This window comes from Tasmannia lanceolata, unplaced genomic scaffold (genome assembly GCF_043159265.1).
Source record: "Tasmannia lanceolata isolate RefF3 unplaced genomic scaffold, GAP_Taslan_0.1 ptg000162l, whole genome shotgun sequence".
Lineage (NCBI taxonomy): Eukaryota > Viridiplantae > Streptophyta > Magnoliopsida > Canellales > Winteraceae > Tasmannia > Tasmannia lanceolata.
Window position 1 is genome coordinate 1,873 of NW_027518838.1, and position 21,821 is coordinate 23,693.

General features: G+C 37.0%; 3 protein-coding genes across 6 annotated transcripts; all 3 read left to right on the forward strand.

The window, feature by feature from the left end:
• The first annotated feature begins 243 nt into the window (after positions 1–243).
• On the forward strand, positions 244–20,827 carry LOC143866843 (uncharacterized). 4 transcript variants are annotated; one of them, XM_077376016.1, is made up of 10 exons: positions 244–331; positions 5,744–5,793; positions 18,326–18,746; positions 18,869–19,054; positions 19,132–19,224; positions 19,303–19,404; positions 19,512–19,811; positions 19,903–19,977; positions 20,077–20,300; positions 20,396–20,827. In XM_077376016.1, exons 3-9 carry the CDS (start codon positions 18,336–18,338, stop codon positions 20,227–20,229), a joined length of 1,320 nt encoding a protein of 439 aa, XP_077232131.1. In that variant the 5' UTR covers positions 244–331; positions 5,744–5,793; positions 18,326–18,335; the 3' UTR covers positions 20,230–20,300; positions 20,396–20,827. The 4 variants fall into 4 exon arrangements, with proteins under 4 accessions (XP_077232131.1, XP_077232133.1, XP_077232132.1 ...); XM_077376017.1 differs by lacking the exon at positions 244–331 and adding an exon at positions 5,472–5,563; XM_077376018.1 differs by lacking the exon at positions 5,744–5,793 and having other exon boundaries at positions 270–331.
• Positions 14,088–15,081, forward strand: LOC143866838 (uncharacterized). The gene is made up of 2 exons (XM_077376012.1): positions 14,088–14,116; positions 14,220–15,081. Exons 1-2 carry the CDS (start codon positions 14,088–14,090, stop codon positions 15,079–15,081), a joined length of 891 nt encoding a protein of 296 aa, XP_077232127.1.
• Positions 15,227–17,946, forward strand: LOC143866839 (uncharacterized). The gene is made up of 4 exons (XM_077376013.1): positions 15,227–15,678; positions 16,010–16,552; positions 17,242–17,590; positions 17,707–17,946. The coding sequence occupies exons 1-4, from the start codon at positions 15,227–15,229 to the stop codon at positions 17,944–17,946; spliced, it is 1,584 nt and encodes a 527-aa protein (XP_077232128.1).
• Positions 20,828–21,821: the final 994 nt, after the last annotated feature.

Consider the following 21,821-nt stretch of genomic DNA (forward strand, 5'->3'; position numbering starts at 1 on the left):
CAAAATCTTCCTTTTCGTAATGTTTCGTTAAAAACAACGCGTAATGGTAAGCAGATTCACGACAACTGGCCCGCTGCATGTGTTTAGCAGTTCAGGCAAAAAAGGAGGTCCAACTTTTGATTCCATGGAAAATTATATCTCCGCCCCCTTTTGTTTTTTCAGTAGAAAATCGTGAGAATGTTGAAAGAGGGTGGAAATATCACTTTCCTTGAGAATACTATAAAATGACATCTCCACCTCTTCTCTTATTTGAGATTAGGGGGTTGAGAGAAAAAAGAGAGGAAAAGAGGAGATGAGGAAGAAAAAACAATGGTGGAGTTCTCTTCAGATGGTAAGAGTTTAATTGATTCTTGTTTTCACTTTGATTTTTCCCCTCCTTGTAATGCATTTGTTTTTAACCCATTTTCAATTATTTATTTTTTTTTGTCCAATTTGTCGTCTGGTTCTTTCTTTATTATTCATGTGTGAGTGAATGGTATGTAGATTTGAAAAGAAAAGCCATCACATATAGTTTCATATCACATCTCTCTAGATTTGGACTTTAGCTTAGATGGTTTCACATCACACATCACACTGTTACCTTACGTCAGAATTAATTACATGCAGATATGCTTCAATGACCATCCAATACTTTTCATTCTAAGCAAGCTTACATGAGAGTAAATCCTATCTTCACTCACCCTTTTGTTTCTCCCCTACGTTTGGTTGCTGGAATTTTTTTGATTCTTGGGACTTTTGTGGAATTTCCGCAGGAAACCCACGTTTGGTTGGTGGGCCCAAAATAATCCCAGGAACCAAAATAATCCCAGGAACCAAAAATAAGCATGTAGAAGATTTTTTTTCTTCCCAACAGTTCAAGCAACAAAACAAAACATTTTTTTTCCGACCGTAGTCCGGTCAACCAAACATGGGATTTTTATTTTACCGGGATACTTCCAGGGAGTTTTTTTCCCACCAATCTCCCAGGAAGTTTTTTGTTCCACAAAAATCCCAAGAACCAAAAAAATTCCGGCAACCAAACGGAGCTGGTCCCAGAAAGCATGAAAATGAAAAGAGTGTGGAAATATCACTTTCCATTAATAATATTATATAAAGACAATTGGCCATGCCAATCATTTTTTTATTCTTTCGCTGCTCTCTTAAAATTCATTCATTCATTCTAACTAGTTAATTGAAGCTCTAACAAACGAGTTTGAGTAAAAGAGAGATGGTAGAAGTAACTGAAACAAGAGATGAAAATACCATTGTCTTTTTTGTTTCCTTGTGCTTATATGTAAATTCCAATTGACAGGATTAACATGTTGAATGGATCAGGTGATATAGGAAAAAGAGGCACGAATCTAAACTTCTTTGCTCTTTTATATGTGGATGGAGTAGGGTAGATTTCTTTTTTTCTTTTTAACATGATCTGTATAATAAAACCTTCACATCAATGCTAATGCTAAGAATACTAAGGCCTCTTTGGATACGTGCATTAGTCTCGATAAGATTATTTTAATTAGGAGTTCATTATTAACTAGATATCATGCATTCCTTCTAAAAATCTTCTATTCTAATTTTGAGTACAGTTGGAGCTCTAATAATTAATGCTCTATAAATAATAAAAGACAACCCATCTAACCCTAATTCTGAAAGAAGGCTTGCCTGCAAAATCCACTTTTACTATCAGCAATAAAAGGCAATTGCCGCAACCCTAGCCTAACCCGAGGTTGCATTATCTCAATCCTAATCCGACCCATTCTGAACCTCTAGTCGGGAAGGCTCAACCCTAATCCAAACTGCCTCTAAATCTCTCAACCCTAATTCAAACCATCGAACTTGATTTCCAAAATCCACCCAGGTTGGTTTTGGATTGTCCTATGGCGAAGAATGAGAAAAATACAAACAAATTAAAATTTTAAAAATCTCAGTAAAAAAATTAGGTTAACGTAGTTGGGATTGGGTTGCCCAAGACCTTAGTCATAACCCAATCGGGTTGTCTTTTCCCAATCCAATCCAAGCCAAAATTGTCTTTTCCCTAGCTACGCTTGAGCCTCATCTAATTCAAGACGGGAAATCTGAAACTCGACCGAACCGCAAAAAGCTTCCATCTATCCGCAAATTGTTTTATAGGCTACTCCCATATAATGTAGTTGTCAATAATGTCACCAACAACCGGTAAGCTTTTAAAAATATTCAGTAGGTCTCAAGTAATCATCTTTGGAATCCAGTTTCATATTTGTAAATAAGCTTTTTTTTTAATCTAATCTTCTTTGCAATTCGCATACTGAGGCCTCCTAGGAAGCCATTAAATACATTTTATTTGCAAATAATCATATTTAACTTCAAGACCATTTGCATATAACAATTTATGCAAATAACTTTGATGGAGATCCAAGAGAGACCCTTAGGCCATGTTTGGCAACCATGATTTTTTTTTCATGGAATATTGGCTTACCAAGTCCTTAAAAGATAAGCATAGATGGAAAACCTTATGAAAGGTTATCCTAATCTAATACATAATTGTTTACTTGCCTAATCTACACCATCTACAACATCTAACACCCTAGATCCAGTGGTCAGATTTTACTAGATTTAATATACTGACATAAGTTTCTTTTAGTTTAATGTTATTTCTAAACAGTCACAGTTTTTCAACATGATCTGGATAGTTTATCTATTTGGGTTTACTATGGATGACAATAGCCTAAAAGTCACATGCATGTGATGATCCTAGCCATCCAAGCAACTGCCTACAAAATGACAACTAACCAACATTCAAATTTCAACTCAATCCATATGGACACTTGCGTTGCAGAGGGTGGATTCAAATAATGATTCAAACCATCTCTCTTTATGTATATACTAGTGGGACCATCCATGCGATGCACATCATGAAACTTATTTTTATATTGAAAAGAAAAAGAAAAGGGAAAAATTAATAGTAAAATAATAAAAATAAGGGAGTGTTGATATCATTTCCTTGGATATCTAATACATATAAGAGTTGGTATTGGCCATGGGGTTTGATCATTTTCATCATTTCTTTCATTTAACAAATATATATTTAGTACAACTACATGCAAGGTGTATTAATGAATTAGAACTATTTAATTTTGTATTAGATATCCACCACATTTACATTAAAGGTAGTTTCATGTTAAAAAGATTATTATAAATAAGAACTGAGAAAGGCCAATGGGTGTCAACTCTCAGCTCCTCTGTTTTTATTTCAAGATTTAATTTATTTCCACTCACTCATTCTAATTCAATTGCAATTATCTGGTCTGCATCTGGTCTTCAGCATTTCATTTTCCATGTGGACACGTGCTCTAGAGTATTTCTTTTGCCACATTACGATTTCTGTTGGGTTTTCTTTATGGGATTTGAAGATGAATTACTATCGTATTTTATAATTTTCTTATCAAACATGTTCAACAATGCAAGCCTTCCTGAGTATTTAAAGTGTACAGCCATATTCCTGCTTGGGTCTTAACCTTACGAGATACACAAGAGTAAAATTTCTGTACACCCTCATGTTTGTGTTTTTGAAAGGTTTTAAGTTGGGTTAGGTCTCTTAGGTAGAAGTAAGGTAATGCAGTTACCACCTTGCAATATTACATTATTGCCACTTCAAGCATTCTAATGCGAACCCTATAGGATTATATAAGTGATACTCTTCTTTAATTAACTCTTCTTTAATTTTTTGTGCTATTCAATGACAGATTGTGTACAATCTTGTATAATTCAAAAAAAAAAAGTGCATTATGTACAACCCATCTCTTATATGATCGATTTGCTCTGAATCTAAAGTTCTTTCTTTGTTGCCCTTTTAATTAGGGAGGTGATTTTTTCACCTCCACTGTAGGATTATGCGCCCCTCTTTTAAAGTGAATTGTGGCAGACTTTAACTCTTTTTTATGTCAAACCACGTTAAAAGGGGGAGGGTTGGGGGGGGGGGGGGGGGGGGGGGGGTTGGGGGGCACATAATCCTACAGGGGGTGAAAAAATCATCTCCCTTTAATTATTATATGCTCGCTGGTAGTTTATGATTTGTGATGCTGTGCCTGTACGGAGGGATGTTTCTCTTGGTTTTTCTTCTCTTTTTAAGCTTTGGGTGCTTAAGTTATTTGATTTGGGAGATTGGAATACTTGTTTCTTACTAATCAAATTTACTCAATCCAGGATTGCTACATTGACATTTGCTTTCAAAAGTTCTTGGCCTTATTCACCAAAAATTTTGACTAACGACAACTTCGTTGATATTTTGTACCAGAAACAAAATGAAGCCCCGCCTCAAACTTATGTAGCATTTGGTTCCATTTCATGAATTCCATTTTAGGTCTTTGTGGTCATATCAGCACAGGCTTGATACTCAATTTTAAAAGGGAAGTGATAAATGCGCCCCTTTTCATTACTTGGGACACCCAATTGCAGTGTCTCTATGACTGCAAAGGGGCTGTTGTACTTCACATGTGAGGATTCAACGGATTTGATTGCCTCGTACACTGCTATTGGCTGTCCCGTGTAATGAAAAGGGGCGTATTTATCATTTTTCTCTTAAAAAAATGGAGTTGTTATGGAAATAGCTAACTATGCCTTTAGTTTGGGAAGTGATATATCCGCCCCTTTTGATTTCTTGGGACGCCCAGCAGTAGTGTATCAATGGCTGCAGAGGGACTGATGTACTTAACCTCAGAAGGATTCAATGGGGCTGCATGCACTACAACAAAATCATCAATTACCAGCGGTTTTTAAAACCGCTGCTGTATGTTGGTATTTACCAGCGGTTATTTAGCCGGCCGCTGGTAGATCTTTGGAGAAAAAATAAAGAAAAATACCCACTCGCGCCAACTTTTCACTCCCTCGCTTTCCTCTCCCGCGCTACCCACTCCCTCGCTTTTCTCTCCCGCTCCCTCTTTTCCCTCTTTTCCATCCTCGTCTGCGATTGACGATCGAGGAGACGTGAAACCCTAATCTCCCGTGTCTTTTGCTCCCTCTTTTCCCTCTTTTCCATCCTCGTCTGCGATTGGCGAAGGAGACGTGAAACCCTAATTTTTCGTGACATTTAGAAGCCCAAAACTGCCGTCAAACTCTAATCTCCACTGCAGATTGATGAAGGAGATGAAACTGAGGAAGATAGAAGCTTCCATTGCTCTGTTTTTTTAGGGTTCGACCATTCTTTTTCATTTATTTTCTAGGGTTTTGACCACCCCTTTCCATTTTACTCCATCTCCACGCCATCCTGTTTTTGGCCACTGTGAAACGAAGAAGAGGGCATTTGGGGTTAGGGTTCATTCCTTCTGGCCTGAGATCTACACCATCGTTCCAAGCATGTGAGTTCTCCTGATTCCTCTTTTCTTTCTGAAGAAGGGTTTCAAGGTATTGCTTATTAGTTTCAGATCTAGAAGCATTTATTTCATTTTATGTCTTAGATCATGGTAGGTTTTTTTTCCCTCCTCTCTCTTTCTTTATAAATATGTGCCAAAGCTCTGTTTATTGTTTTCACTTTTACCCATTTTCTGATTTTCGATGTAGGGTTCTTTTAATTCATCAGCAATATTGGTTACTTTGAGTGAAATTAGTGAGTTGTTTACTTTTTATATGGATTTGGTTTTTAGGGCTTTTAGTATTTGGTATTGTTTGATCACTATTCTTTTTGTGTGAGTTGCCTGTTTTAGTGTAGTACTCATGCAGAATTATCTCTCGTCCTTTCTCTTTTTTAGATCTGAAGTTTTATTAGATTAGCCTTTTTTTCTTGTAGAAGAAGATATTCCTTCGACGGATTCTCCACAACAATCTGGCCAGGAAAAGGTCAGATCTTGTTTAACTTCGGCCTTCAGTTTTTCGATCTCTGTTTTAGGTTAGAATTTGTTTTGCTTGGTGATTTGGAAATCAATTTTGACAGTTTTATTGGAGTAATTGAGTTGGGAAAATTTTTTCATTTGTTGTTTCGGTTCAAATTTGGGATTTTTTGTTAGTTTAGTATAAATTTATTGATTCTTTGCTTTTCCTTGTGTTTTTGATGTTTTGATTTTGGTTGCGTAGTTAGTTATGAATTGTGCAACCATACACCACTTTGATGAAGGTAAAGACTCCTCCCTTTAGTGTAGTATGCTTTGGAAGTACAAGCAATACGGAATAATTAAGAAAATTTTTGTGTAGATGTCTTGTATTCTGACGGTGATTTATTTCAGATTTCTTCTCTAACGATATTTTCGGAATTCCTAATGTACTTGCCATTTTATGTGTTTTTAACTCTACGATATGTTTGAGCGGGTAAAAAGACATAAAAGGCTCCTATAATAGCTCTTAGATTTGAAAATATTAAGGTTAAAATAGGAAAAGATGTGGGTCCGGCTGAAGCAAGAGCATCCCCTTAAGAAAGTTACATCGGCTTTTGAATGCTCATTAGTGTAGGAAATGTTCTTTTGTTTCATGTACATTTGCATAAGTAGGGGTACTTTGGTCATTTTAGCCCTTTAATATGCATTTTAGGCATTTCCATAAAATAAGGGTAGTTAGGTCATTTAGAATTTAAGGGGTCGAGAAATTGTGAAGATGTGTTATGACCCAGTATTGACGATTAGCAAGTCTCTGTAACAACGAAAATAGGTAGAAAAAGAGAAGGAAAAGAGAAAGAGGGAGAGCAGAAGAAGAAGATTCGAGAAAATTGTATTTCTTTATATTTCTCCTCTCCTGATGCCCTTGTTTATAGGCCTCTTTTACATAACAGGACTTGATTCTCTGACTCAGATCGTAACCAACTGAGCCTAGCTGGCATTATTCTCGAATTACATGGAAAGCGTAAACGATAACATCCTAGTTTAACAACCTTTTAATGAATCAGATTATGTTAATCTAACGATGGACATAATCCTTCATCCACCGGGGTGTTCTGGTCATTCTACTGCCTCTGACTCTTTTGTCGTGATTTGATTGACCTTCCGATTGTCCTTCTTTGTCAGCAATCTCCTTCTGTTCTTCTTCTTGGCTCTCTGATATACCCTGTTCTCTATCATTTCCCACCCCTTGAAAAATAACCTTGTCCTCAAGGTTGAAGGATGGGTAATCCGATTGAAGATCGACTAAATTTTCACAAGAAGTGTCCTCCAGTAAAAGTCCTTGCCATTGAACGAGCACCTGAGTTACTGGCTTATCTTGCTGAAGCACAAGTCTTCGGCCTAAAATGGCAAGTGGTGAAACAACTGGGTGATTGTTATCAGTTAATGAAGGCAAAATGCAAGGAGGATTTGGTGTTGGTCCATGATATGGTTTGAGTTGCGAAATATGGAAGACAGGATGAATCCAACTATCTTCTACCAATGTCAATTTGTAGGCAACATTTGCCATACGGGCAAAACACTGACTTGGACAAGAACGCGACAAAGGTAAAGTAGTTCGACTCAGGGGAGTTCATGATGACGCGAGAGAGTTTTGAAACTATGATTTGTACTACTAAGGATAAGGATTAGATGTTTTTCAATAAGAGTAACTTCATTAGTTAATGTCCATCTCTATTATGCTATAGAAATTTGATGCCTTCAAACACAAGAATTAAAAAGAACTACACTATTTCATAATTAGGGAATGGATCCACATAGGTGTTGGGAAATACCTTGTTTTTCTTTCTTGCCTCTAAGATATCTGCCAAAGAAGGACGTCCTTAAAGCAAGAAGAAATTGCATGAACATGAAAACACATTAGTACAAATCAGCAATTAATTTATATATAGAATTGTTGTATCATGTATTGTAGGTTTATGGTTTAGCATGAAGTAATGAATGATTCACGTTAGTGTTCTAAAACAATTTCGTCCCCGCTAGTCATTTTCTCCAATATCGTAGTGTAAGTTGATTAACGATTTCAGTATAATTTAATTATTCACGGTCAAGAATAGTAATAGCAAATAACAGAAGAATTAGATACAAATAGAATAATAAAGATCCATTTTCATGTAGCATGCTACACAATAACCCAAATAATAGAGATTAAAGAACAAGGGTCAATCATAAGGAACTTAAGCATATAATCAAATATAATCATTTTCTGGAAGAAAATGTTCCATGTAGACGAACCCAACTAGTGTCAGGAGTAGACTTAGTCAATTTGAGCCAGGTAGATCCTTTCACCTTCTTCATGAAAATTTTCTATAGGATTCATTAGCCGACCCCAATTAGTTTGGGACAAAGGCTTAGTGAGTTGAGTTGTGTCAGTCTACGTACCATTCTCTGATGCTATCTTTGTTGTAGCAATCATATTACAATCCAAGTGTATATCAGAAATTTGAAGGATCGATCCGCTCGGGAAGTGAAAACAGGACAACAAAGGCATGGCGTGCAGATAAGTAAAACAGAATAAAGAATTACAACTACTATTAACCACAATTAAGTCCTTTTCTGTTCTTCACATTTCCCATGCTGTGCAGCAATTCACTGATTTGATTTAATACCAATGTACCTATATCCATGTATTTCAACATGGTCTGTCTCGCTAACACCTACCTGTGTGAGATTGGCATGCAATGTCACACGTGCTTCAGAGCACCTATTAGGTGATACCACTAGCAGGGAGATGTGCATTTGAATCAGTAGACAAGTCATTTAATTTTGCAATATCCCATCGCTTGTTTTTGTAGAAATTTACTCCATAAGAATGAACACGCAACTACAATTTTAAGTTTCTAAAATATGAGAAACACAAGAGATCAATTTTTGTTATAGAAACCATTCTATGCAAATATTATTAGAAATATCAAATGAAATTACTGCATATTGTGCAAACGGCTTTCGTATACAAATGAAATTGAGTTTATACATGGCTAAATTAAGTCATTTGTGCACCCCTGTCTTTTCCTATAACTTCCTATGTTGAGTTATCTTGCAAGATACATGAGCTTGACTAGGGTGAATGTAACCATGATGAGATCTATAAAATCAGATAAAAGGCATAATAATATCAATAATGCAACCTTAATTTTATTCAAACAGTTATTCTCCTATGGATAGTATTGGGTGAAATTGATATACGCAGTTACATTCTATTGGTTCAGATTCTTCAGATTAAAAGTACTAATTATCATGGAGCTGGTTGAAATAATTTATCAAACATGGTGTTACCTGTAATTTGCAGACGATATTGTGCCCAAACACCATATACTGCACTGGCTATAGTTGCAACCTGTGCATGGATTGCTTACTTATTAGCCATAAAAGACTACATACAGATAAGAAGAAACCACGTCCAGAGAAGTACATGAATTGTTCTAAAATGACATAAAATAGAAATGTGTGCTTGTCATATACATATATGATATATAATTAGATATGTGTCTGTTAAACTTGATAAAGTTATTTTAATGCTATAATATCAACAATATCAAGGAAGCAACAAATCATTATAGGAAAAAACACAAAACATTAGCATAAGAATAAAAATCTACAAATTGAATTATTTGTACCAGGGAAATTTTTTCTCATGGTACTAGTGATAAAAGAAGGTTTTGGAGGGGGATTTTGAATGTACAACAGCAAAAGGACCAATAAACAAAGAAAGGTGACCCCGTAGTTCTTGTTTCCATTAATTTTGATGGAAGGGAAAAAATTATTTCTTGTAGAACCAAAAGCACATTTTCTACACAGATATTTTCATTAGAATGCAATTCAAGGATGATATCTTGTTGCTTCTATTTTTTAAAATTTTTTTAATGCATAGAGTAGATCTATCAACAAGAGAGATTATACTAAACCCTTGTACATCACCAAAATTGACAAAGTTCTCTTTTCCATGTTCTACTTGAACCCTTTTTTTATAGGCTTAAAGGATGCCCAAATCAGCCCTCCAAAGATGTGTAGAAGACACTAGATAGACTTGGTTGTTTGTAGATATTTGTAGAGATGTGCAGGAATTCTAGAGTATTCTTGAGAATTCTTTCAAGAGACAAGTGTAGAGTATTCTAGCGAGTCTAGAAATTTCTAGGATGCCCTCGAACCGTTGGATGATGCCGAGTGGCATGAATGCATGATCAGGGCCATTGGCGGAGGAAAGAGACTATCTAAGGGTGAGCTCCTTAGTGCAAATCACCTATGAGACCTCTGAATATGAGAACTTCAAGCGTTGTAAATCCTTCCACGGTATAATACAATTCTTCTTCCGATTCCACTCCTGTGTGCTTTCTTGTGTGAAAGTTTGTTTTGTTGCCTTGATCGAAGGCTAGGACACTTGGATTTGGCTGACTCGGGGCTAAAGTTGAGTTTTGCATGAGTGCCGCATAGGTTTTAGCCTACAGATTAGCAGGCCCATGACAAGTAGCCTAACAATGAATCGGTCATTTGGTGTACAAATATGGAAAACTGAACTGTGTTATAAATGGTTTTAGCTTTTGACTCTTTCAAATGAAAAGGTAGCAGCAGCGAGAGAGTAGGCTCTCCATGGAAAGTATATTACATTATAATAATAAATGAAAATTGGCAAAAACTTAAAAGTTAAAACATATCAACATAGAATTTATGTCTACCACTTGTTCAAGGAGTGTATTGTCAATTAGGAGTCTAACAAAGTCTTCTAGGTAGTGATGCCAGATGCAATTCTCTCAAAATAAGGCAGGGCAAATAGAATGTTAAAAGTAGACATGATTTAATTTATAATCATGTGGATAACTTTGCAAACTGCAGAAAAAAACATTTGGTAGTGAGTGGAAAGAACTGAACTCATGGATGCAATAATTGGGCAAGGAGGAAAGGGAAAGAGATATATGACAGCAGATGTCAAAGAATGTAGAATTTGGAGAGAGAAAAACATGCAAAGATAAAATACAAATTACTAACAGTAAACCAAAAACTTACTATAATGGATAAAGACACTGTAGACTTCACTTGGAGAAAGAAAAAAAAAACAGGGCTCTTTATAGCCTATCCATGAAAACTATAGAATTCTATCAAACAATTAGAACAAATATTGATGGAAGATTATGCATAGAAGTATGGTTCTTGAAAGTTACTGCAGGACAGAATGGGGAATTTTCAGAGAGGTCCCTAAGATACTAAGTCAGCCTGGAAAACTTTCTAGTATTCACTTTCAAAAAACCTTAACGACAAACGTAATGTGAACTTAGAGAAAGAATTCTAAAAGAGAAATAGTATATGGACTCATTAGCAGATAAAACTCGATGACTAATATCCTCAAATTGCTCATTATCCATCCTATTAGTTTGTCACATAAACGGATTCTCGTGTGGGCCTAACTGAAACATTGCTTGTTAACAACGTACAAAGAGGCGAGGGCAATTGCGTGTCATCTTTATCAGATATACTCTAATCTACACAACTCTAGCTGCTAATAACATATCTCAACTCAACTCAACTAAGCCTTTGTCCCAAACTAATTGGGGTTGGCTAAGCTGCTAATAACATATAAATAATAAAAATCTATATATTAGACTAGCCTTATAGCAACCTATTCTCTTCGAACATTCATTTTCAGTCACCAGGAGTGTATGCACATCTCATTAGCCAACTGTCAGGAGTGAATCATTGGATTGATAAGGATGCTGGCTATCTAAATCCCTGGTGAGACATGAAGCAAGGAGATAGTGGACGTGGCCTAATATTTTGCGCGGTAATTGATTTTGCCACTATATCCTTTTTATTTCTTTTGCAAGAAATAAGAAGGAACTGAGGAAGATACAATATCTGGTTTTGGACTTGCAAAAACCAAGTTCACCTGCTCAATCAAAATCAACAGCTGAGTGAAGAGAAAAGTCCTGAATATATCAAAGATAAATGAACTGAAACCGTGTGAGCCTCTCCAATATCACTTGAAAATCGGTTCACTTTGTGAACTGTAAAAGCTCTTTTTGACAAGAGGTTATCAGATATACTAGTCCTCCAATTGGTCGTTACTCGATAAGACTGGCTCCGCCATACACACACATAGTTTGACATATAACTCTAGTGCAGCATTAGAAGTTGAGCATGGGATGAAAATTTTGTTGCATTCAGTTAATGTCTGAGAACACAACAGCGTGGAAGACATGTGATCTCCAACCCCAAAAACATGTAAGGCTCCCAAGATCTTTAATGTGAAAGTGATAATGAGAAACTAAACAACATAAATGAGCAAGATGACTTTTCCACTAGTGGTTTGATGTACAAAGATAGAGTACTCACTCGGGCTTTAAATAAGCTCTGTCTGTATCACAGTACTGCTGAATTCTTCAGGATATATGGCGGTTTTCTCAGCCGAGAAACTAGAGAGAAGTCAAGAGGAATCTAGGCCTACTTGAGGCATAATGTATACCTCCTCATTAAGATCGTCATTTTGGAACATGTTCTTGATATCCATCTGATAAAGGTTCCCACTGTCTAAGAACATGAATGGCAAGAATATTTTGGTGGCAGTCATTTTAGCAACTATAGTGTAGGTTTCTTCATAGTCAACACCACATTCTTTAGTAAATCACAAGTTACAATTTAATCCTTGCATCTTCACTACAATGCTACACGTTACTCATGTATAGCATATAAGATTTAGGTTAAAAAACAGAGCTAGCAGTGCTGAAAGTAAGCAGTATGAGCATGTGAGACAGGAGTTCTGGAAGAAAATCAAAATGTTCAAGAAAACAAAAAATTCTAGGAGACTTATGGACTGACGTCAAGGGGGTTTTGAATTTCATATCGGGTAGATTTTTTTCCTCGAATAAAGATATGTTTCAATCGTAAGGGCCCTTTAACCATCATTGGTCAAGGTTGGAGGATCTTTCTCTATTTTAAAAGATAGACTTCAGAAGCACAGGATCAGAATTTGTAAATCAGGCATCGAGCTAGAGCATCATTTTCTCAATACAAAAAGATTTCTCGACATGAAATCATTTTCCAGCAATTATATGTGGCAATACCAAGATTCAACTACATGTATTGATTATAATTTTATTTAACTTTCATTCTTGCCTGCAAAGAGAAGCATTAATCATAAATTAAATGTAGTAGGTCCATCAAGTTAGCTATTGCATACTATCATAAGAAGTCTTACAGGCTCATATTTTGTAATGGCATAAACCCATCCAAGACCAACTTCTTCATACAATCTTCTAAATGCCTGCAAAATTTATCACTAATCACATGAATTAATGTTTCTTGAGATGGCATGACCAATAGTGGCCTTTAAGATTGTGCACACGAAGTTCACAACAAAAAACACATAGTTCTATAAGTAACGTCAGTAAAACAAAGGCCAGTAGATGTATAATTGAATATTAAATAAAACCTCAATATTCATCATGCATTCAGTTCCATACTGAAAGTAGATGTGCATAGTAGCTAGTTTTTAAGATGGAGCAGTATCATAAATTTCATGGCAAAAATATCTGAAGCCAATGTACTATCAGTTGATGATTTCACTATTCTCAAAAGTAAATAGCCATCAAATCCATTATGATAATAATCATAGTAACACTATTAATTTCGGATAGAGACTGTAAGTTTATCACCAACCAACAATTAATTGACTATGCATGAACTATGGCAAAGTCATACGAGTTAATCTAATATGATAACAATTAAAAAACAAAAGATAACCATGAGATGTAACTTGATATAACTCAGAACAATATAGTTTTGTTACCATGAGATGTAACACACTACTCTATCTAGGAATGAGGCCCTGGAGAGGAGCCTGCCCAACTCCACTTACTCTCAGAAGCCGCTGCTTGAGCGGAAGTTATCTGCTAGCGCAGCTATGCAGTGGAAGCTACGTGTGTGTGTGTGCGCGCGCACGCGGACTGAAGCGCCATGACTCTCATGCAAGAATTAAATTAATATCTATGCCTGCAAAACTCCAGAGTCCAGACGAATGTGTGTGTGTGCCTGCAAAATTTGGACAACATGTCTTCATCCATTCAATCCTTTCTTTTCGACATCGCATTACCTTATTCCCGTGAGTCAACTACCCTTTTTAATACATGTTGCTTATACATGTTAATGTATTGAAAGGTGATTTTTTAATATTTCAAAAGCAATGACCTTTGTTATTAGGATGTTCATATAAGTTGAATATTGTGATCTACCTAGCATCCTCAGTTGTACGCGTCTACGGAAAAATCTCAAAAAGTCATGGATCGAAGTTGGATCCAACTTCCAAGGTATGACTATGGTAGCGTTTAGGTTTTTCAAATGTGGAAGAAATTTTATTGATTATGTATAATTTTAATATGTTTAATTTGTGTTCGCTTTTGGATACAATAGGAATGACCCGGCGTACGAGGAAGGAGTTTCTCAATTTCTTAACTTTGCGTTTACTCATGGAGCTCATGGAGGAAATATATTCTGCCCATGTAACAAATGCGGCAACGTTAGATTGGTTGATCGAGAAGAGGCCGAGGGACATTTGTTGTGGAATGGGATGCTCTTGGGCTACAGTAGATGGGTTAATCATGGGGAAGGATCATCTCGTGCTGTGAGTAATAATGAATACCAAGCACCTCATGAACCAATTATACAAGATGAAATGCACGAACTATTGAATGATATACACCCAAGATCGAGCCATGATCATGATAATAGACCACTAGATGAGGAGGGTCATTCAGCAGATGCACGTATGGACGAGCATAATGGAGATGCGGATAAGTTTTTTAAACTATTACAAGATGCGGAGCAAAAATTATACCCAGGAAGCAAGTTCACTAAATTATCCTTCGTGGTTCGATTGTTTCACATAAAGTGTCTTAATGGGTGGAGCAACAAATCATTCACCATGTTGCTTGAGTTGTTGAAAGAGGTACTTCCTGAGGGTGAAGCATTACTGAAGTCCTTTTATGAAACGAAGAAGATAATTAGGGATTTGGGCCTCCATTACGACAAAATAGATGCATGCCCCAATGATTGTATGCTATACTGGAAGGAAGCCTCCGATGATTCTCAATGTCGTATTTGTGGGGCTTCAAGGTGGAAAACAATTGAAGGGAATTCAGATGAGCAGAGAACCCATTCATCCACAAGAGAGCAGAAAGTTCCTGCAAAGATTTTGCGTCATTTTCCTTTGAAGCCAAGGTTGCAGAGGTTGTATATGTCAACTAAAACGGCTTCTTTCATGATGGCATTATGAGAACCGTACCAAAGACGATATATTAAGGCATCCTGCAGACTCTACGGCCTGGCAAACTTTTGACTACATATATCAGTGGTTTTCTTCTGAACCTCGCAATGTTAGACTTGGATTAGCAAGCGACGGCTTCAATCCATTTAGGACGATGAGTATTGCTCACAGCACATGGCCCGTTGTGCTCATTCCATATAATCTTCCACCATGGATGTGCATGAAGCAACCATATATAATGTTGTCATTGTTAATTCCTGGCCTTTCTAGTCCTGGGAATGACATTGATGTCTACTTACAACCTCTGATCGAAGAGTTGAAGGAATTATGGGTGTCAGGTTTGCAGACTTATGACGCATCGAGGCAGGAGACATTTCAGATGCATGCATCACTTTTGTGGACGATTAGCGACTTCCCTGCATATGCTAACTTGTCGGGATGGAGCACCAAAGGGAAACTGGCCTGTCCTTCTTGTAACAAGGACACATGTTCTCTGCGTTTGAAGCATGGAAGGAAGTTTTGTTACATGGGACACCGACGATTCTTAGAGGCCAACCACAGATTTCGGTCTGATAAGTCTTCTTTTAATGGAACTAAGGAGAAGAGGTTAGCTCCGATTCCCCTATAGGGACACAGGTACTGGATCAACTACAAAGCATTAACATCACATTTGGCAAGAAGCAAGATACCGGTGCAAAGAAGCAAGGTAAGCGTGGGAAGAAGAGGGTCCAAGAGGAGAGTCCCTTGGAGGAAAACAGTTCTGCCTCCGCTGCTAAGAAAAAAGAGAAGCCTCCTAAGGAGCATAATTGGAAGAAAAAAAGTATATTTTTCAGTCTTCCTTACTGGGAATCGCTCTTATTGCGCTACAACCTAGATGTTATGCACATTGAGAAGAATGGTTGCGACAGTGTAATTGGTACATTATTGAATATTGAAGGGAAAACAAAGGACAGTGTAAAAGCACGATTAGATTTACAAGAAATGGGACTGAGAAGGACACTTCACCCAGTGACTACTATAAGGAACAAAACATACTTGCCCCCAGCATGCTTCACAATGTCTCCAAAGGAGAAAGATGTTCTTTGCAACATCCTGAAGGATGTCAAGCTTCAGATGGCTATTCTTCAAATATCTCGCGACGTGTGAATGTTCGAGAGCGCAAGATTTCGGGATTGAAGAGTCATGATTGTCATGTTTTGATGCAGCAGCTACTTCCATTAGTTATACGCTCATCATTGCCTAAGAACGTCAGCTCCGTATTGATTGAGCTATGTAACTTCTTCAAAGAATTATGTTCAAAAGTCCTCAATGTAGGCGACCTCCTCAAACTACAAGATAGGATTGCACTAACACTTTGTCATATGGAGAAGATATTCCCTCCAGCCTTTTTTGATATTATGGTGCATTTACCTATTCATTTAGCGGATGAGGCAATGTTGGCTGGACCGGTACAATACCGATGGATGTACCCCATAGAGAGGTACGCACAGTTCATCAAAAAATTTGATTCGATCTTGAAGGTTTCTATAAGTTCATATTAGTGAAAGTAATGCACGCTGTGATTGTGTAGGTACCTTCTCACATTAAAGTCATATGTGCGCAATAGAAGTCGTCCCGAGGGATCTATTGCATAGGGGTACCTGGCAGAAGAATGTTTGACGTTTTGTTCAAGATATTTGGAAGGTGTTGAATTAAAGTTGAATCGGCCGGTAAGGAATGATGAAGATGCACATGTTGAAATGGAAGAAGGATTTTCTATATTCTCACTAGCAGGACACCCTCTAGGCGAAGTTAAGAGTTGCCCTTTAGATCAAACCACAATTGAACAGGCACATCAATATGTTCTCTTCAACTGCCCTGCAGTTTTTCCATTTATTGCGTAAGCCAATTAAATTGTCTTTAATCTATTCGGTAAATACTTGGAAACTCTTTTCTCTTACGTACATTAATGCTTATGCAGAGAACATGTAAACCATATTCAAAGGCTGCATCCTCGTGCTAGGTCAAGGGATATAGAGCAAATTCACAATAAAAAATTTCCAACTTGGTTTGGCACACAAGTCAGCTCACACCCACATTAAGCTACTCTTCAACTTTATTTAGCATACACGTTGGTCTTTGTTAATCATTATCAAATTTTGAATAGGTTCAAAATTTGCAGTGAACAAGGAGTGAGCATATATCAGAAAAGCTTAGATGGTTAGCTGGAGGGCCAGCGCCTGTCGCTAGGAAATACAAAGGGTTTATTAGTAAAGGTTTCCGCTTTCACACAAAGGCTCGCGAACAGAAAAGGAAAACACAGAATTGTGGAGTTGTTGTCACTGCAAATACAAGAAGTTTTTCAAGTGCCAGGGATCAGAATCCAGTAGCAGGAGATATTAGTTATTACGGTGTTTTAACAGATATCATTGAACTTAACTACTTTGGACGCCTGAAGGCATTGCTTTTCAAATGTGATTGGTTTGATGTTGTAACGCCGAACAGGGGAATAAAAATAGATGCGTTCGGTTATACAGTTGTAAATATGACACGTCATATTTATAAAAATGAGCCTTTTGTCTTTGCATCTCAAGCTGAGCAAGTATTCTATGTGCAAAATCACCCCGGTAACAAAGACTGGATGTGGTTGTGAAGACAAAACCTAGGGACTTGTATGAGTTACATGGGAACAATGATGAGGGAGATGTCCAGACCGAGGCAGCAGAAATCCAAAATTTGGAAGACGTAAATAGCTGGGAACGAATAGATATAGGAGGGACAGAAATTGACGAACCGTTGGAACAATTGACCCAGGCAATACCAGATGATGAAGAATGTGATACAGATTCAGATGATAGTGACGGTGATGAGAGTCCCTTTGCCAACGATAAATAAACGGGATCATATCTCTTTCTCTATTTGGTGTACTGCTTTGATAGTTGATTTGTTTGAATTTTGACAAAATGTCGCTCTTTTCTTAATGTTCTTACATTTGTAGACTTTGTGTAGTGGAACACTTGTATCTGTTTTTTTCTAAGAAATGGTTGAGGGGGTATCATATTTGGGAGTTTTGAATCACTAAATGTTGCTCTATTCTTAATGTTCTTAAATTTATAGGCTTTGTTTACTAAAATACTTACACCTGCTAGCTTTTGAAATTTGATGGATACATTATCATCTCCGCTTAAATGTCAAATCGTTAAATTGTTATCAATTTGCAATAGTTGTATGCTTATTATTTAAGATATCAATCTCAATTGTTAATCATGTACAGGTGATCAGACATGAGGAAACGCAATCTCACTATGCCACCCTCACATTCTCAGGCCCAAGATACTCATGATGATTCCCAGTTAGGACAGGGGGATGAGCAGATTGAGGATCTGGATGACCAGGTCGGGCACTTGCATACACAGCCCTCCTCTGTTCCTGAGACACGGGATGTTGCCTCTTCGTCGAGGAGGTCTTGGAAGAGACGTGGTCCTACTTACTGCAAAGATACATGGGGACGCCCTAGGAGCCAAAGGAAGAGAGTAGTGTTTAATAAATTTGGCCAGCCCGTAGGAAAAATAGGGAAAAAATTCACAAATTTCTTGGGCACTGTAGCAAGACTTGGTGCTAAGTTACCAATTGACCAATTCGACTGGAGTCAAGTGCCTAACGAAAAGAAAGAAGATGCGTGGGAAGTTGTTCAGGTACGATGAAAATAAATTGTATTATTAACTTCCTACAAGTTATTTTAGGAAGCTAGTATTATTTTGATTTTAAATTTTGTTATAATTCCATGGTATTAAAGACTTCTTACATGTCAATTTAGGATTACTATGATGTTGATGAGATGCATAAGAGTTGGACATTGAGTAATATCGGTACAAAATGGAAAGATTGGAAGTGTTATTTGAGAAAAGCTTACTTTGATCCTGGTTTCCCATGCACGGATGATAGAGTAATTGGTGACCAGTGGACGGGTCTCTGCGCCCATTGGCAGTCATCGCTTGCTCAGGTAAAATGCAATCTTATTTTGGTTTTAACATTAATATAAAAAAAATTAACATTATTATATTTGGTTGCTAATTTCAGAAGCGCAGTATAACGAACAAGGCTAACCGATCCAAACAAGTGATGATGCACACAAATGGGACTCAGAGCTTCGCATGTAAACGCTATGATCTGGTAATTTCATGAACTTCTAATTTAATTCCTCATTTATATATTGGTTTTGACATGATAAAATTGTTTTCCTGTTGACAGGAGAAAGGAAGTGGCAAGGTTCGTAGCCGCCCTGAACTATTCAAGCTTACTCATACGAAGAAAAACGGGAAGATTGTTGATAAAGCGTCAGAGGATCTGATAGTATGTTATTAAATATAATGTGCCAATACTATATGCTATTTTTTTATTTATTTCGCCGGTTTTATGTTAAGCTTTATTTCTATTGTTTTTTTTTCTCTTATTTTCAGAAAAAGTTTACACAGTACGAGATGGAGCATCCTGAGTCTTCCAGTAGCAACGTTGCAATCTCCAGAGACGACGCCTTTGCCCATTTCATGGGATCAGAGAGACATGGCAGGGTACGGATGATGGGGTTTGGTACGACCCCAACTGATTGTTTTGGGCCATCACCGAATCGCATGGATTATCGGAGAATGATTGAAGAAGAGCGAAATGACAAAGAACAAATTAGGGAGGATTTTTGCCAGTTTAAGGAGGAGATGACCCAGCAGCTTCAGAATTTCATGTCAAATTTTAGTGGTAGCCAGGTAATGTTTGAAATTATGTTGCATACAAGTAAGATACAAAATTGTAAAATGAGGTTTTTTACATAACGTTTCTATTTTATAATAATTTTAGAATACTGCCGATGCGACTCCATCACGAGATGTGACTTCCCCCCCTGCAAGTCACCCGCCTTGCTCCTCCACAGAGGTATAATTGATTTTACATTTTCATGCAGCTAATTCCAATACTTGACTGATATCATTGACTGTGTAATTTACAAGTTTTCATTTCCTTAATGTTGCCTAGGTTATTTTGATGAGCTTGGCACGACCGGGGATTGAATTGGCCAAAGGACTTCTTGTGAGCGAAGATCCGGCGACGATAGTTGATGGCACACCGATTGGGCCAGGATTCTCTCTTGTTAGTGTCAGGGTTATAATAGTGGGGATGAACTTCTGATAAGACCATCAGGACGACGGAAAACTATTAGAGACGTGGCTGGAGGACATGTCGTTTGGCCATCTTTTTGTGTAAATTTATGATATAATTTTGGTTTTTAATATATTTTTTTATCATATATTTACTAATCGTTTTCTTTATTTTTGTTTTTTAACTTTCTTTGCAGGTTAAAGAAGCACCAAGCAATTAAGTTACTTTTATGTTTGTAGTACCTTTTTGTAGTTATGAACTTGGATGTTATCTGTTTTTTGTAGTTATGGATGATGAGTGACATCATCATTGGGGACATGCTAAACTATAGATAATCTTCATGTGAACAGTGGTTGGGGATATGCTAAACTCTTGTATCCGATTCCAAATTTTTTGTGTGGACGAGGTAGTAAAGGGATGATTTTGCTGGTGATCATATTATTTTTGCTTTATGATTTTTATATCTTAAGTGTGCATAAATAAGGAGGTTGATATGAACAACTGATCAGGTAGCAAAGGGATAGGAATTGCATTCAGCATTGTTTATTCTTTACTTTCCTTGATCATGTAACTTTTACCTTTAGTTTTCTTTAGGAATTCAGTGTAAATAAGAAGTTATCAAGTTGTGGATGGGTCATGAGTCGAGAGTTGAGAAGTTGTTGCTCACTTTCCCTACAGACACGAGATCTACGATGAGAAAGGTAGTTCCCATCTATTAGCATTAGCATTTGATATAGAAATGCTGAGATAGATAGTTTTTAGTAATATTAGCATTTGCTCACTTTCCCTAAAATTCATGTCTCTAGCATGTGTAAATTTGGGAATTTGGCATATATTTTAGTATGCCTTCATGTGTTTATTGTGTTTATGTTGAGTGTTCTTAGATTTCTCTTGCTTCTTAACATACTTACACTTTGTAGGTAGAGTGGGGAAATGTAGATTTTCTACTGCCTTTCGGTAGAGTCTAGAGTGCTACAGAAGGCTTTATTCACGGATTGGATGAAAAGGTACCCTTTCTTTAATGTGATTGTAAATTGGTTAAGCATACATTGGTTCAATGCAGTATTCAACAATGAGAAACTGGTTATTCGGACTTGGTTAAAACACATTATTCTCACTCATGGTCCATGCAAAATTCCAGTTAAGTTACTTGGTTTGAACATAAGATGCATAATTCTCCTAGTCAAGTGAGATGGGCCACATCTTGTTGTGTACCACCACAATGATTGCCCCCACACCAAAAACTGGGTTATTAAGTAGTTATCACAGGGCCCTTGCCACTTCCCTGATAAGCAAGCTATGTTTTCATTTCTCTTGGCACATGCATGTTTTTCATTGTTTGCTCTGATTTATCCACATAACACATTTTCTTCTACCATTCATCAGGGTTTAGTGTAATGTTGCAAATTCTTTTTTTTTTATGGGTAGTGGTGTGCACTAAAAATAGACTACGCACATGGTGCCATTTCCCTCACTTTCATGTGTATTCTCTTTGCATGCTGGAAAAGTAAGGAAAGAGTCAGTGTTGCAAAATCTAGCTGCTAGAAGATCGACCAATGATCTTTTCATATTCTGAGGTTGTATTGGTTCATGTTCTTTTGGGGGTTATGGAGGTGCTCAAA

Coding starts and splice junctions, on each gene's coding strand:
- LOC143866838 (XM_077376012.1), top strand. CDS start 14,088: ATGGATCGAAGTTGGATCCAACTTCCAAG. Junction 14,117..14,219: donor AGTTGGATCCAACTTCCAAG/GTATGACTATGG, acceptor TGGATACAATAG/GAATGACCCGGCGTACGAGG.
- LOC143866839 (XM_077376013.1), top strand. CDS start 15,227: ATGAGTATTGCTCACAGCACATGGCCCGTTGTGCTCATTCCATATAAT. Junction 15,679..16,009: donor AATGGAACTAAGGAGAAGAG/GTTAGCTCCGAT, acceptor TGAATATTGAAG/GGAAAACAAAGGACAGTGTA. Junction 17,591..17,706: donor ATGCGTTCGGTTATACAGTT/GTAAATATGACA, acceptor GTGGTTGTGAAG/ACAAAACCTAGGGACTTGTA.
- LOC143866843 (XM_077376016.1), top strand. CDS start 18,336: ATGAGGAAACGCAATCTCACTATGCCACCCTCACATTCTCAGGCCCAA. Junction 19,225..19,302: donor CATGTAAACGCTATGATCTG/GTAATTTCATGA, acceptor TCCTGTTGACAG/GAGAAAGGAAGTGGCAAGGT. Junction 19,978..20,076: donor CGCCTTGCTCCTCCACAGAG/GTATAATTGATT, acceptor AATGTTGCCTAG/GTTATTTTGATGAGCTTGGC.